The following is a 16,850-nucleotide window of genomic DNA, read 5'->3' as shown; positions in this document are numbered from 1 at the left end:
ATTGTGGTCTTCCCACTTTCTACTTCCTGTGTGCCAAAAATTACAAACATGAGCTACTGTGCTTAGTTGAAATATTAGTTTAAATAAATCTTGACTATAACACATTTACAATTTGAGACAGAAAGGAAAGTTGGCACCAAAAGATATTTTCTTTAACTTAAACTTTAGGTTAGGGTAGAGTATGTGCTTGTCCTGGATACAAATTTAGATCTTTTGTTTGCTTTTATAATTACTAACTGCTCAATATTAAAAGGTAAGCCTGGGGGTAGTCCTTGTTTTGTATCTTCATATTTTATAGTTGCACATTTGACAACAGTAAGATTGCCTTACAGAATAGACAAATTTATTGTGTATATTTTCCATATCCCTCATAAACACCAAAGCAAAATTTCAGAACAACATACTTTAGAAGGCTTTAAGGACCTACACATTTAGAAAATGAACATACGTTGAGAATTTATTGGAGGATAAATGAGTCGGTTCATCAGTCTTCATTTATTAATCTAGAGTTATATACCCAGAATTTAAAAAGGATACATGAATATAAAGACCATGTTTCCTATAAGACTTTATTACCTTGATAATGAAATATGTATAAGATATAATATATATGGGTTTGCAAAACTATATAACTCTGAAATTATTAACTAATCTAAAGAAGAGAAATAAGATTAGTCAGGTTTTATGCATGAGATTTTATATAACAGTCCATATTCATTGTGGTCTTATTTTGTTTTGTCACTGTCCTTAGAATTATATATATTATGTAATTTATGTAATATATTGCATATTATATATTTTCACATAATGTATAATGTAATATATATATATATATATGTATATATATATATATATATACACACACACATATACATCTGTTTAGATGCAAAGAGGGCAAGTAACTTGGCAGAGTCACCCAGCTAGGAAGAGGTAGGCTAAGATTTCCACCAGATTTGGTTCTGAGGATCACTCCTTGATTCTCTCATAAGAAAGAGAGGGGTCTGAGCAGAGGGAATTAAAGGCATCCCAGGATAAACAGTGGTACTGACAAGGGGTAGAATTAAACTCTCTTGTAAGTTTTGTAAGTTTTTAAGAGATTAGTGTTTTGAATTTCTAAAATCATGTGTGAGACTTAAATAGTATACAATAATATTCATAAAGCCTTAAGATATACTTGTTTATATGTCTTGAGTATTATGTACTGTATTTTTTCTCTTGTATATAATTTTAACAGAAGTAAGAAATTCTGATGCCTTATGTGGTTGCTACTCTTATTCTATTTTCCTGGAAATCTGCTACATAAATCAAGATATATTTAAGTTTACTCTTTTTTTTAAGTCTGCAACATTTTAACAAGAAACTTGGTTGCATAAAACATGAATACATTTTGAACATAAGGAGAAATAAACACTTTAGCAACAGTGATTTACTGTGTGTCAGTACCATGTCAGAGATCAACCCTCTCACCATAAAGTTTCTAATCTTCTACCCTGACAGCATCACACCATTTCTGATATTCTACAAGATATAGAAGAAAAACAAGAAAACTTACTAGAGTTTGAGATAAGAAACTCAGATGATGCAGGTAAACATGTACTTATATTCAGGTATGATTATTTCATAAGTACAGTGTTGATATTGTCTTAACATCTTAAGGTATGTATTAAAATCCCACAATGGCTGAAAATACCTTTTTATATGAAAATATTTAAAGTGTCAAATTAGGAGCTGATAACATGAATAAGTAGTTTGTGTACTTGTTTGAAAGTGCCTCTATAGGGCTGGGAAGGTGGCTGAGTGGTAGAGTGCTTGCCTTGCATGCATGAGGCCCTGGGTTCGATTCCTCAGGCCCACATAAGCAGAAAAGGCCAGAAGTGGCACTGTGGCTCAAGTGGTAGAGTGCTAGCCTTGAGCTGAAGAGCTGAGGGACAGCGCCCAGGCCCAGAGTTCAAGCCCCATGACCAAATAAAAAAGTGCCTCTATATTGAATAACTTGAGGTATTCAATACCATGATTACAGATAAGCTACTACTGGTGAATGATGATATGACCAAAAGCATAAGGAAGGGAAGGGTAGATAAAGATAACATACTAATCCAGGATCCTAGAATTTAGTCAGTGATATAGCAGAATTAGAATTTAGACTGGTCTGTGCTTTCTTAGTACAATGTTGTAGCCTGTTTGTCATACAGGCTAGAACATAATTAGATAAACTTTGACTTAGCTATCTAGGCCATTAATATTGGGAAAATATGTAGGTAATGATGTGTTGTTGTGGTTTTGTGTGTGTGTGTGTGTGTGTGTGTGTGTGTGTGTGTGTGTGTGTAGTTGGGCATGAACTCTGGGCCTGGGCGCTGCCCCTCAGTTTTTTAGCTCAAGGCTAGTGCTCTACCACTTGAGCCACAGTGCCACTTCTGGTTTTCTGGTGGTTTATTGGAGGTAAGAGTCTCACGGACTTTCCTGGATGGCTTTGAATAGTGATCCTCAGATCTCAATCTCCTGAGTAGCTAGGATTACAGGCGTGAGCCACTGGCTCCTGGCTGTTGTGTGTTTTGTTTTGTTTTTTAATTAACAGTAGCTCTAAACTTTTGTGAAAAAAAATTAACATTTGCTATCCTTTAAATTATCAACTTTATATTCTTACTATGTTTGGAGAACTATACATTGAGAAGATGTTAGAGATAAAAGAGGTGATGGATAATATACTTGCCAAGCAGAAAGCAGAAAGGGATGATCTGGCCAAAAAATACAGGTAAGTAAAAACAAAAAGGAATGTTTTACAGTTTCTAGGATTTATCCATTTCTAGCTACAGTGCTGTTGTAGTTGAAACTTATCCCCCAAAGGCCCAGATATTAAAGGTTAATTCTCACCTTGGCACTTTTGGGAGGTGGAGGGAACTTTGAAGTTGTTCTTAGTAGGCCTGTAGCAAGACAAAACATCACATATATTTCAAAGTCAGAATCCAGAACAGGCAGAGGAAAAGTCCAGGGTTCACTATCTTAGCTCCTCAGAACTAGAAGACCTCCCAATTAAAACATTGAGAAAAGAAGTTTACTATCTTAAAATGTTGTCTATCGTAAAGAGGTGTATGAAAGCTTTTCTGATCATGAGTCCTTCAGATAAAATTTCTTTCTTTGGCACACTTCAAAATTTATACAATTTTTTTCTTTTTATTATTAGATGACTTTCTAAGCAATTAATTAATGAGTTTACTTTGTGTTTTTATATACTTCTAACTTACCTTGTAAATACTGGCCATATCTATATTTACATTGTTTTTTGTATATATTTTTATTGTAAAGATACTGTATAGAGGGGTTACAGATATATGAGTAAGGTAATGAGTACATTTCGTATCGAACACTGTTACCTCCTCCTTTGTTTTTCCCTACCATCTCCTTCCCATCTCCCAAACTCCTCCCTCCCCACCCAAAATCATAAAGTTCATTTTAACATATTGTCTTGTACATCTCATTGTTACAATAAGTCAACCTGTATCCTTATTTCAGCATTTTGTTATTTCCCTTCCCCTCTCCAAATTAGAAAAGTGTATATACAAGATGCAGGGCACTGGAATCAAATACAGTGACAGGGGTTATACCATGGGGGAAGAACATACAAAACAATAAAATCCCATAGTACATTAAAAACAACAGCAACAAAGAAAAACCCTCTTGTGTCCTTATCTTAGGGTTCATTTTGCTTATCATCATCTTATATGGTACATAGCTTTTGAGCTTATCTGATAAGATTATCTTAGACATATACTAATTATTGCAAATAAGGGAAACCATGGGACCTATATTTCTCTGAGTCTGGCTTACTTCATTTAATATGATTTTATCCAAGTCTTCCTATTTCCTAACAAATGAGGCAGAGTCATTCTTTTTGATGGAAGCATAGAATTCTATTGTATATATACCACATTTTCTTGATCCATATCTACTGAGGAACATTTGGGTTGGTTCCATAGCTTAGATATGGTGAATTATGCTGCAAAAAACATAGTTGTGCTGGTAGCTTTAGTATGGCCATGCTTGTGATCATTTGGGTAAGTGCACAGAAGTGGGATTGCTGGGTTATAGGGGAACCGCTTTGTGTGGTCATTTGAGGAACCTCCATACTTCTTTCCAGAGTGATTGAACAAGTTTACACTCCCACCAACAATGCAATAGGGTTCCCTTTGGCCACATCCCCTCCAGCATCTGTTGTTACTAGATTTCTTGATTATAGCCATTCTAACTGGGGTGAGGTGGAATGTCAATATGGTTTTGATTTGCATTTCTTTCATGGCTTAGAGAAGTTGAGCATTTCTTCATGTGTCTATTGGCCATTCTTATTTCCTCTTCAGTGAAGTCTCTCTTTAAGTCTTTAGCCCACTTATTAATGGGTGGTTGTTTCTATGAGGATTTGTTGTTGGGGGGGTTAATTTTTTGAGTTCTAAGTATAGTTTAGATATGAGATCATTGTCCATTATATGGCTAGTGAAGGTCTTCTCCCAATCTGTGGGCTTTCTATTGATCTTGCTAGCTATGTCCTTTGCCATGCACAAACTGCAGTTTCATGCAATCGCATTTGTCCAGCCTTTCTTTGATTATTGTGTTTCTGGGTCTTCATCAAGAAAATTTCGCACCGTGCTAAGGAGCCCTTGAGTTTCTCCTAATCCTTTCTGTAATGTTTTCAGGGTGTCTGCTTTGACTTTGAGGTCTGTGATCCATTTGGAGATGATTCTGGTACAGGATGATATATAAGGATCTAGCTTTAGTTTTCTATAGGTGTTTAACCAATTTTGCCAACATCATTTATTACTGAAGAGGCTGTCTTTCTTCCATTCTAAGTTTTAGCTCCCTTATTGAAGTTTAGGTGGCTATAGGTGTGTGGGTTCATTTCTGGGTCTTTAGTTCTATTCCACTGGTCCTCAGACCTGTTCTTGTGCCAGTACCAAGCTGTTTTGATTACTATGCCTTGGTAGTAAAGTTTGAAATTTGGTATTGATATTCCTCTAGCAATGTTCTTTCTGCTAAGGATTGTTTTTGCTATTCAGGGTCTTTTATTGTTCCACATGAAATTTGAGGCTGCTTCTTCTATTTAACTGAAGAATGAGGTTGGGATTTTGATAGATATCACATTGAATTTGTAGATAGCCTTTGGCAGTATTGCCATTTTCACAATGTTAATCCTCCAAATCCAGGAGCCTGGGAGGTTTTTCCACTTCCTTAGTTCTGCTTTAATTTTGTTTTTCAGGCTTTTAAAGTTTTTATCATAGAGGTCCTTCACATCTTTAGTTAACTCTTAGGTATTTTATTTTTTGTGGGGCTATTACAAAAGGAGTTGCTTTCCTGATTTCAGCTGCACTCTTCTCATTGCTGGCATACAGAAATACCATTGATTTTTGAGGGTTAATTTTATACCCTGCTACATTGCCAAAGTTTCAAATCAGCTTAAGTAACTTGGGAGTATAGTCCATGGGGTTCTTTAAATATAAGATCATGTCATCTGCAAAGAGGGAGAGTTTTACTTCATCTTTCCCTATTTGGATCCCCTTTATGTTTTCATCTTGTCTTATTGCTCTAGCTAGGCACTCTAATACTAAATGGAAGAGAAAGGAAGAGAGTGGACATCCTTGTCTCATTCCTGAAGTTAGAGGAAATGGCTTTAGCTTTTCACCATTAAGTATAATATTAGCTGTAGGTTTGTCATACACAGCCTTTATTATATTGAGGAATGTTCCACGGATTTCCTAGTTTTTCCAGAGCTTTCAGCATAAAGGGGTGTTGGATCTTGTCAAATGCTTTTTCTGCATCTATTGAGATAATCACGTGGTTCTTACCTTTGCTCTTGTTGGTGTGATGAATTATATTAATGGATTTGCATATGGTGAACCAGCTTTGCATCCCTGAAATGAATCCTGTTGGATCATGGTGTATGATATTTTGGATGAGTTGTGGAAGTTGACTGGCCAAAATTTTGTTGAGAAATTTGCATTGATGTTCATCAAAGCAATGGTTCTATAATTCTCTTTTTTGATGAGTCCCTGCCTAGTTTTGGGATGAGAGTTATGATGGCTTCATAGAAAGAGTTTGGTAGTGAACTTTCACTTTCAATTTCATTGAAGAGTTGGAGGAGTATTGGTGTGAGTTGTGCTTTGAAGACCTTGTAGAATTCAGCTGTAAATCCATTTGGTCCTGGGCTTTTCTTGGGTGGGAGGTCTCTTATTGCTGTTTCAATTTCAATCCTTGATATGGGGCTAAGTTGGTTTAAATCATCTTGGTTTAGTTTCAGCATGTGGATATTTGCTGGAAATTCATCCATTTCTTCCAGATTCTCAAACGTATTAGCATAAAGGGTGGAGAAATATTCCCTTATAATGTTCTGAATCTTGGTTGTTTCTGTAGTGATGTTTCCATTTTCATCTGTGAGCTTGTTTATTTTGGTGTCTTCTCTTCTTATTATGATAAGATTTGTGAAAGGTCTGTAAATTTTGTTAATTTTTTTGAAGAACCAACTCTTTGTTTTGTTGATTCTTTCTATGATTTTTTTTTTGACTCTAATTCACACAATTCGGATTTAATTATTTGTTTCCATCTACTGGATTGGGGTTTGGCTTGTTGCTCTTTTTCAAGCAGCTTCAAGTATCTTGTTAAATTGTTGGTTTCAGATCTCTCCAATTTGTTGATGTAGGAACTCAGAGCTATAAACTTGCCTCTGAGTACTGCCTTTTCTGTGTCCCAGAGGAGCTGGTAATTTGTGTGTTCATTTTTGTTAAGTATCATGAACATTTGAATTTCCTGTCTAATCTCTCCATGATTCACTGGTGGTTCAACAGTGTGTTGTTCAGCCTCCATGTGTTACAGGATTTTCTTTGATGACATTTGGTGTTGAATTCTAATTTTATTTCCTTGTGGTCTGAGAGAATGCAGGGCATATTTTCAATATATCTGAATTTGGTCAAATTTGCTTTGCGACCTAAAATGTGGTCTATTTTGGAGAATGTTCCGTGTGCTGCTGAGAAGAACGTGTATTCTGATGCTACTGGGTGAAATATTTTGTAGATGTCTGTTAAGTCTATTTGGTCTATGCAGTTGTTTAAATCTGAGGTTTCTCTGTTGAGTTTTTGCAGGGTTGTTCTATCCAGAGGTGCATGTTAAAGTCCTCAACAATTAATATCTTTGGATCTATGTGTGATGTTAGGGAAAATAGTGTTTCTTGGATAAATTTGGGTGCTCCGTTGTTTGGTGAATAGACATATAGAATTGTAATGTCCTCCTGAAGAAGAGCTCCCTTAATTAGTACGTAATGACCTTCCTTATCTCTTCTCACTAATTTCAATTTGAGTCTATTTTATCTGATATTAGGATTGCAACTCTCACCTGTTTATGGGGGCCATTTGCCTGGTAGAATTTATTCCAGCCTTTCACTTTCAGAATGTTTGTTGTTGTGGGCAAGGTGTATCTCTAGTTTGTTTTGTAAGCCATAATCGATTTTTGGAGTTTGAGGAATTCATGAAGAGTCTCAACTTTATCCTGAGAACCAGAACTTTTTTTTTTTTTGGTCAGTCATGGGGCTTGATCTCTGGGCCTGAGTGCTATCCCTCAACTCTTTAGCTCAAGGCGAGCGTTCTACCACTTGAGCCACCATGTCACTTCAGTTTTCTGGTGGTTTATTGGAGATAAGATTCTCACGGACTTTCTTGCCCTGGCTGGCTTTGAATGGTCATCCTCAGATCTCAGCCTCCTGAGTAGCTAGGATTATAGGCATGTGCCACTGGCACTTGGCTCAAGGTGTGTCTCTTGAAGGCACAGGTATTGCTTTTTGATCCAATTAGACAATCTGTGTTGTTTAATTGGAGAGTTAAGTCATTAATATTGAGAGTTAGGACTGTCTCTAGGCCCTCCTTTACATCCATTAGTCTTAAATTACACCTTCTGATGATATCTTCTAAATATTGAATAGATCTATCATATTTCTTGGATTTGTCTTGAATACTTGTCTGTTTTTTCTCTACAATATCTAGGCTGTCTTCAATCCCAGAGATTTGATCTTCTGCATAGTTTTACCTACTGTCAAGACTTTCTACTTTGTTTTTCATTTCCTTTCCTTCTAATTGGTCAGATTTGATGGCTTCAGATTTTTTGTTGCAGCTTTGTTTTAGATCTTGTATGGACTTCTTTATCTCCTTAATTTGATTTTCAGTGTTCATTCTCCAATCCCTTAGTTGATTGGTTATAGTTTCCTTGGACTCCCTTTCCTTCTGTTGGGCTTCATTTAGCATTCCCTTTGTGGCCTCCATGGATTCCTCCAGCTTTCTGTTTGTGCATTCCATGAATGCCTCTATTAATCTTTGTTTATTCTCATCCCACTCACACAATTCCCGTATTAATCTTTGGTTAGCCTCATCACACTCACACATTTCCCTGTAATGCTCACACAAAGACCTTTGCAGGCTTTCAATCTTTTCATTCAGAATGTTTACCAGTAGTGTTAGTAGAATATTTTGGGAACTCTCCTCTGGATTATTCATTAACTGCTCTGCTGCCTGATCATCATGAGTAGGAGTTGAGAAACCTGGACTTGCCATTTTTCTTGTGTTTCTCCTGCTTGTTCTGCCCATTTGGTTATGAAAGTAAAACCAATTCCGAGCTAGAACACTGCAAGCATCAACCAAAGCCCTGTCGTTGCACAGATTGTTTAACGCAGTCGAAATGAGTACAGATACAATCTAGTTCAACAACAAACAACTATGGATCAATGGACTAAGAAAATCAAAAAAGGGGTGAACTGACCAGAAATTAATAGGTTTAGAGAGAATTGTGAAAACATAAGATTAGAGAAATGTGGGAAGGGAAAGTCAGAGAGGGAATATAACCAAGACCTAAATTCAGAGAGAGGAAAAAGATAGAAGGAAAGGGGAAGAGAGATTAAGAAAAAAGGCATAAAGAAAAATAAAAAAATGTAAAAATGAAATACTAAAAATTATGTATGTATAAAGAAATAATACAATTAAAGGAGTTAAGGCTGAGAGTTTGGAATTGAGTAATGTATATCTTAAGTATGTACACAATGAAGGATAAGGTCTAATAATCGAAGACAGGTATATATCTGGGGATGAACAGAACAGTAATTAAGTAATGCAAAAAATAACAAGAAAACAAAAAGGACCAAAGGGAAAAGAGTAAAAAGAGAATTAGAAAAATAAACACACACACTTAAAAATGATGAAAAAAATAGAAAACCATTTTTTAAAAATTTAAATTAGCTAGAAAAAAAAGAGTTCTTTTTTTTTTTGGGGGGGGGGGGGGGTAGGGGGAATCTTGTGTCTCCCGTGTCCATAACCAGTCTCTCGGTTCTCGGTGAAGTCTCTGGTTTGCTTGTGGTGTTTGGTTTTCCTGTGGCTTGATTGGTTTCTTACGTCAGTTTGTTTGAGCAGGCAGAAAGAAGCTCTGCCTTACCAGAGACTTTATGACCCTCTTCCCAGGCTAGTTCAGTGGGAGGGTGATCTGATCTGCTTTGAGCATTACAAGAGGGATATGTCTGTTTCCTCTAACTTGGAGTTGCTGTGATGGAGCTAGGTTGTGGGTAGGGTTGAGGACTGTCATCAAACAGTAGCTTTTCCCTGAGGGGCTAGCTCCTGAGACACAACACAGCCCAGCCTGGAGCCTTTCTCAGAACATATATTTACTGAGTTTCAATTGCTTTTCTTTTACCCCCTCCTCTAGCTGGGTCTGCTCCTATGCTGCAGTGGGGAGGGGCAGCTTCTGGCTCTGTTTACCCAGTGAAGAAAGTCACTCCTCTGGGGGCAGAGCTTCTCTGCCTGGGAAGGGCAACTTTCCCCTGGTTGGAACTGAGCCCGGCAGGTCAGGTTCCTTTGACCTGTTGAATGGCTCATATCGTCTTCTTCCAAGGCCTGAGTTACTTGCTAGCTGCTCTGGCCAGGCCTTTGTCAGTATCAAAGATGGTGTTTTTCTCTGGTGGTAGGGGAGGGGGTACCTTCCCATCACTGCTCTGTGAGAAGGAGTGAGGATGTCTTGGGGGTACTCACTACTTTCCCTTGATTTTCTGGTGGTCCACAGTCTGTGACTGTCTCTGGTAAGCAGAATGAAGATTTCTGCTACTTGTCAATTCTTGCTGGTGGTGAGTAGAATCCACCTGCACACAGCCTCTGGCACCTTTGTCCCACATGCTCTCTCTGTTGATCTTACCACCACTGTGGACACCGTGAACACCGGCAAGTGCTCGAATCTGTGTCCTTAACCAAGCTGCCTGAATTTTTCCTCTCTGACCAAACTCTGTACTATGATGGCACACTTGGTGTGACTCTCTAGCCTTGGACTTTTCATTGGAACACTAAAACTGGTTTCTATGGGAAAGCTTGTTTAGTCCTCAGCTTCTCCTCTGCCATCTTCTTAGCATCCTCTACATTGTTTTTTAAGAACACTTTTTTCTTATTTAACTATTTTTATTAGTTTTTCATGATTTTGTTATATATGGTTTCTATTCTGTAGTTACGTTTTTCTAAATATTTCTTTTATATTCTTGTCTTAGAATCATTTGATAGCTATTAAATATTCAGATTTTCTAAATGTATTTGAAAATCGGCTTTTGAATTTTTATTTATAAATCTCATGTCCATTTTTCCTTTGTCTTTGGTGAATAAATAGCATGCCTTTTTTTCTTAATTTATTTTCCTGAAAATATCAGGCAACTGAGATTTTATGACCTACAGATAATAATTGTCTAGAGGATATATTTAGAGGATTTTATAGCTTCCTCAGTTTTCCTTTTTGTCCTATGGTTAGCCAGTATTCCTGTAATTTATGAAATACCTCAATCAACTGGAGTTTTAGGTGTGCAATCCATATTAATATAGAGATAAAATATCCCCATAACAATTTTTCATTTTGTTTTATTGTAAAAATGATGTACAGAGGAATTATAGTTACATGAGTAAAGTAATGAGTGCATTTTTTGTTGAGAAATGTTATCCCCTCCTTTTTTCCCCTACTATCCCTTACCTCCCCCACCTACCCCACTCCTCTCCCCCCATGAAGTTGTAAAGTTCATTTCCAAGATAGTGTCTTATAAGTCTCATTGTTGTAATGGGTCATCCTGTGTCCTTGTTTCAGCCTTTTGTTATTCCTTTCTTCTCCCAAGTTAGATAAATGTATATACAGGATGCACGGTACAAAAATCAAAGGATTTTGTTTCTTGATATGAGTAAACCATAGAGAACGTCTTTGTTTTTTTGTCTAAATTCCTTGTTTCATAGTTTTAAATGTGACATTATTAGTTTTCTTTCTTCTTTACCCAACTTTGTGCATATTATGTTGCAAGTTATTTGCTAATATGATTTTAAAATTCTTAATTGTACAAAGAGATTTCATGGTGACATTCTCATACATCAGTAAAGTATACTTTGAATTCTCCTCTATTATTATTTCTCGTCTCCCCTCATTTGTTTGTTTTTTTGTCGGTTGTGGTGCCTAAACTCTGAGCCTGGGTGCCGTCCCTCAGCTCCTCAGGTCAAGGCTGCATTCTACCACTTGAGCCACAGCACGACTTTAGGCTTTTTCTGCTTATGTGGTACTGAGGAATCAAATCCAGGACCTCATGTAAGGCAAGCACTCTACCACTGAGCTACCTTCCCAGCCCTGTTTTAAACCAATTTTTGTTGTCTGCTATGGGGCTTATATTCAGGGCCTAGGCACTGTCCCTGAGCTCTTTTACTTCTGGTTTTTGAGTGGTTAATTGGAGATAAGTGTCATAGGGACTTTTCTGCCCAGGCTGGCTTCAAATTGTCATACTCAGATCTCAGTCTCCTCAGTAGCTAGAATTGCAGGAGTGAGCCACCAGTGCCCAGCTTAAACCAATTTTCAACAAGCTTCATTATATTATTTTCATCCATGCATAGAGTACTTTGATTATAAAATCACTCCCATTACCTTGTTCTTTTCCCTTTTCTCTCCCATGGGATTTACTCTCTAAGCCGTCATTGTTTTGTACTAATACTAACTTCTTCCTCCTCTTTTTTTTTTGTCTCGATTCCATATAGGAGAGAGAACATGAAATATTGGCCTTTTTTAGTCTGGCTTATTTTGCTTAATTTGATGGTCTCAAGTTCTCCCCATTTTTCTGCAAATGACATAATTGTATATTTCCTAATGGCTAAAATACTTTATTGTGTATATTGTGTATATTTCTATATTCATCTATTATTGAGCACCTAGGCTGATACCGTAGTTTGGTTTACGTGAATAATGCTGCATATACAGTATAAAGGTGTCTCTACTGTATGCGGACTGTTGTATTTCTCCAGCTATATGCCCAGATGTAGTATAGTAAATTATACAGTAGTTCTATTTTTAGTTTCTTGAAAACTTCTATACTATTTCCATAGGGGCTAAAGTTTATATTCTACCAAAAATGTGTAAAGGTTTCTTTTTTTCCTCACACAGTCACCAATAGTTCTTGGTTTTTGTTTTCTGGGTGATAGGAGTAAGATAAAAATCTCATTATCATTTTGACTTCTATTTCTTTCATGTCTAACATGAAATGAATTAAAAAATATTTATGCATTAACTGACCAAATAAACTTGGACGTCTTTTGAGGCCTATTTGTTTAATTCATTTGCCCATTTATTTTGGATTACTTATTTTTTGGTGTTTAATTTTTGGTGCTCTTTATGTGTTCTGGATATTAATCCAATGAATCATTCAATGAATAGCTGGCAAATATTTTCTCCCATTCTGGAGGTTTTCTTTTTATTCTGAGAGCTGTTTCCTTTGCTGTTCAGAAGCTTTCAATTTGATGCAATCCCATTTGTCAGTCCTTGCCTTTATTTCCTGAGCAATTGGAGTCCTATTTAGAAAGTTTTTGCTTGTGCCTGTATCTTCACATATTTTCCCTATTTTTTACTGTAGTCATTTCCAAGTTTTAGTTTTTACATTAAGATCTTCAATTCATTTTGAATTGATTTTTGTGTAGAGTGAAAGGGGTCTAGTTTAAGTCTGCGTTTGGATATTCAGTTTCCTTATAACAGTTGTTGAAGAGGCTTTTGTTTTCAAAACACAGTTTTGTCCCCTTGGTTGATGATCAAAATACTGTAATCATGTAGGCTTAATTCTGGGTTCTGTATTCCATGAGTCTATGTTTGCCTTTGTGCCAGTAGCATGTATTTTGGTTAGTACAGTGCTATAGGATAAGTTGGAGTCAAATATTATACCTCTAGTATTACTGTGTTTTTGCCCAGAATTGCTTTGGCTTTTCAAGGTCTGTTGTGCTTCTATATGAATTTCAGGATTGACTTTTTTTATCTCTGAAAAATATTATTGGTATTTTGATGGTGATTGCATTGAATCTGTAAACTATTTTCTGTATTATAGTCACTTTCACAATATTAGAAGGTCATTCCATGTTACTGTGCTTTCTTCAGTTTCTTTAAATTTTTATCATTTCATTGTAGGAGTTTTTCACCTTGATTAGGTTTATTCCTAGGTATTTAGTTATTTCTCTCTATTTCATTATTATTCTGGCTAAGATTCTAAAGCACTCTATATAGTGCTTCAGTGAAAATGGTTTCAGTTTTTCCTTGTTTAAAATTATTTTAGAAATAGATTTGTCATATATAGTCTTTATTATGTTGATGCACATTCCTCTTCTTCAAGGCTTTTATCAAGAAGGGATGGTCAATTTTGTCAATGGCTTTGTCTGCATCTGTTGAGAAGGTCATGTGTTATTTATCATTGGTACTGTTTATGTGCTGTATATCAGGTAAAAATTTGTATCTGTTAAACCATCCTTGAATCCTTAGAATGAAAACAGTCTAATCATGGCATATGAAATGTTTATGTTTTTGAGTTTGGTTTAGTAAATGTTTTTTTTTGTTTGTTTTTTTGGGGGTCCGGTCGTAGGGCTTCAACTCTGGGCCTGGGCACTGTCCCTCAGCTCTTCAGCTCAAGGCTAGCGCTCTACCACTTGAGCCACAGCGCCACTTCCGGCTTTTTTCTTTTTGCTTATGTGGTGCTGAGGAATTGAACCCAGGGCCTCAGGCATGCAAGGCAAGTGCACTACCACTGAACCACCTTCCCAGCCCTAGTAAGTGTTTATTAAGAATTGTCATTTCTGCCAGGCGCCAGTGGCTCACGCCTGTAATCCTAGTTACTCAGGTGGCTGAGATCTGAGGATAGCGGTACAAAGCCAGCCCAGGAAGGAAAGACTATGAGACTCCTATCTCCAATAAACCACTAGAAAACCAGAAGTGGTGTTGTAGCTCAAGTGGTAGAGCACTCGCCTTGAGCTGAAGAGCTGAGGGACAGTGCCCAGACCCAGAGTTCAAACCCCATGACCAACAAAAAAAAAAAAAAAAGAAGAATTGTCATTTCTATGTTCACCAAGTAATTGGTCTATATTTTTCTTTTCTTGTATACTTATAGAGTTTTAGTATAAAGGTAAAACTGGGTTCATACTCTTCATCTTTTCATTTAATGGAATGGCTTCAGAATCATTGCTATTAGTTCTTAAAATATCTTATAGAATTTAGCAGCTAAGCTCATCATGGACTTTGTTGAGAGACTGTTCCTCAGTTTTATTGCTGTTATAGATATGTTTAGTTAGTTTATATCTTGTTGGCTTGATTTTAGTATGTCACATGTATCTAAGAATTTATGCATTTCTTTTAGATTTTCTAGTGTATTAGAATATTTGATTTCAAAGTATTCCCCAATTATCTTCTAAAGTTTATTGATATTTATTGGGATATTCCATTTCTCATTTCATTTTTTTCTTTTCTTTTTTGATATTCAGAGTCATACTTGTTAGACAAACATTTTAGTATTGAGCCATATCCTAACTTTCTATTTCTCATTTCTAATTTTGTTAATTTGGGACTTTTCCTATTTCTTTTGATTGATTAAAGGTTTATTGATCTTGTTTATTCTTTCAAAGAACAAATAATTGTTGAATTGATTCTTTGTATTGTTATTTTAGTGAATTTCATTGATTTCTGCCTTGATCTCATTATTTCTTTGTATCTGCTGATTTGGAGTTTGGCTTGTTCATATTCTAATAAGAATCTAAAGTGTATCATTATGTTACTTATTTGAGATTTTTCTGATTTTTTTAAATGTAAGACATAAAAGCCAAAAACTATTTTTATGTATGTGTCTGTCTTAGTGCTTGAACACAGGACCTGGGCACTGTTACTGAGCTAACATTGTAACCTTTAAGCCACAGCTTCATATCCAGCTCTTTTTTGTTTTGTTTTTGGTAGTTCATTGAAATTAAGGACTTTTCTGCCCAGGCAGGCTTCAAACTGTGATCCTCAGATAGTAGCCTCCTGAGCAGCTAGGATTATAGGCATGAGCCACTGGAACCCAGCTAAACTTTTGTTTTAGTATTGCTTGTGCTGGATACCAATTGTTCTGGTATGTTAAGCCTTTTTCCCATTAAATTATAGGAATTTTTAATTCATACCCCCTTCCCCATTTCTTCTATGACTGCTAATCATTTCTCTTGATATTGATTTCTATTTTATTCCATTGTGGTCTGCTATAATATACAAAGTTACTTCAAGTTTCTTAAGTTTGTTAAGAATTGCTTTATGTCTGTTTTAGAGAAAGTACCATGAGCAGCTGAGAAGAATATGCATTCTGCTGCTGATGGCTGAAATGTTCTGTAGATTTCTCATAAGTCCATTTGATTTAGAATGTAATTTAATTCTGAACTTTCTTTGTTGATTTTTTGTTTTAATGAACTATCTGTTGTTGAGAGTGTAGTATTAACATTAAACTACTATTGGTATAGATATATCTCAACTTTCATGTCTATTATTGTTTTCTTTCTTTAAAAAATTGAGTGTGCCCGTGTTTGTTGTGTACGTTTATAGTTGTTATATTCTGTTCTTTTTGTCTATGTAATGACCTTTTTTCCTGAAATTTTTAATATGAAGTCTGATTTGTTAGATATGAGTATAGCTGCTCCTACTATTACCTTCAGGTTCTATTTGCTTGGAAAAGTTTATTCTTACCTTTCACCTTAAGTATGTGTTTGTCTTTGCCAGCTCATGATAGGATCTGGTTTAATCCAGTGGCCAGTCTATGTGTTTTGATTGGATAGAAAGACTATTAACTGTCAGAGTTATTATTGAAAGTTATATTGTAATTCATTTTATTATTTTTGTAATATTTGATTCTTCCCTATTCATTATTTGCTCACTCATCTGGTGACTTATTCCTTCCCATATTTTCATGGTTGTGTTTATCTTCTGTGTGTAGCATCATTTGAGATATCTTGTACAATGTTGTTTAGTGGTCATGAACTTTTGGGTTTTTTTTTCATGGAAAGTGTTAATTTCTCCTGTAGTTATGAAAGATAAATTTGCTGACTATAACTATATAAAAAGGCAATTGTTTTCTTTCAGGACTTGAATACAACATTCCATGCTCTCCTTCCTTTTATAGGTTCTGTTGAGAAATCTGCTATTCTTTTGATGGGTTGCCTTGGTATGTAATTTGGTGCTCCTCCTTTGCAATATTTGATATCTTTCCTTGTTCTATATTCCCTATGCTTTAACAATAATATGCCTTGGGAAGATTACTATCTCTTATGTTTAAAGTCTTAAAAAGCCTCCTAGACCTGCATGATCATCTCTTTTTCAAAGTTTGGAATATTTTCTGCTACTAACTTACTGAATCTGTTTTCAAGCCTTTGGTTTTATGTTCATAGTTCATAGGTTTGGTCTTTTAGAGGTGTTTTACAGGATCTTCTTGATTTTTTTTTCCTTATCTGGATGTCTGAATGTTCTAAAACATCTTTCTTTAATCCCCAATAGTATATCCTCAACTTGATCCAGTC

At 35.9% G+C, this 16,850-nt stretch overlaps 1 protein-coding gene across 1 annotated transcript in view; it reads left to right on the top strand.

Moving 5' to 3' along the window:
* The window catches only part of Ankrd31 (ankyrin repeat domain 31), a 112,199-nt gene that overhangs the window by 69,694 nt on the left and 25,655 nt on the right, over positions 1 to 16,850 (top strand). The window contains exons 19-20 of the mRNA XM_042690960.1: positions 1,498 to 1,585; positions 2,656 to 2,752. Of these exons, the coding sequence (XP_042546894.1) occupies positions 1,498 to 1,585; positions 2,656 to 2,752 (185 nt within the window). The remainder of the gene's footprint in view (positions 1 to 1,497; positions 1,586 to 2,655; positions 2,753 to 16,850) is intronic.

The sequence above is a fragment of the Dipodomys spectabilis genome, unplaced genomic scaffold (genome assembly GCF_019054845.1).
Source record: "Dipodomys spectabilis isolate Male_0828 unplaced genomic scaffold, ASM1905484v1 ptg000140l, whole genome shotgun sequence".
Lineage (NCBI taxonomy): Eukaryota > Metazoa > Chordata > Mammalia > Rodentia > Heteromyidae > Dipodomys > Dipodomys spectabilis.
This window is presented reverse-complemented; position numbering and strand designations above follow the sequence as displayed.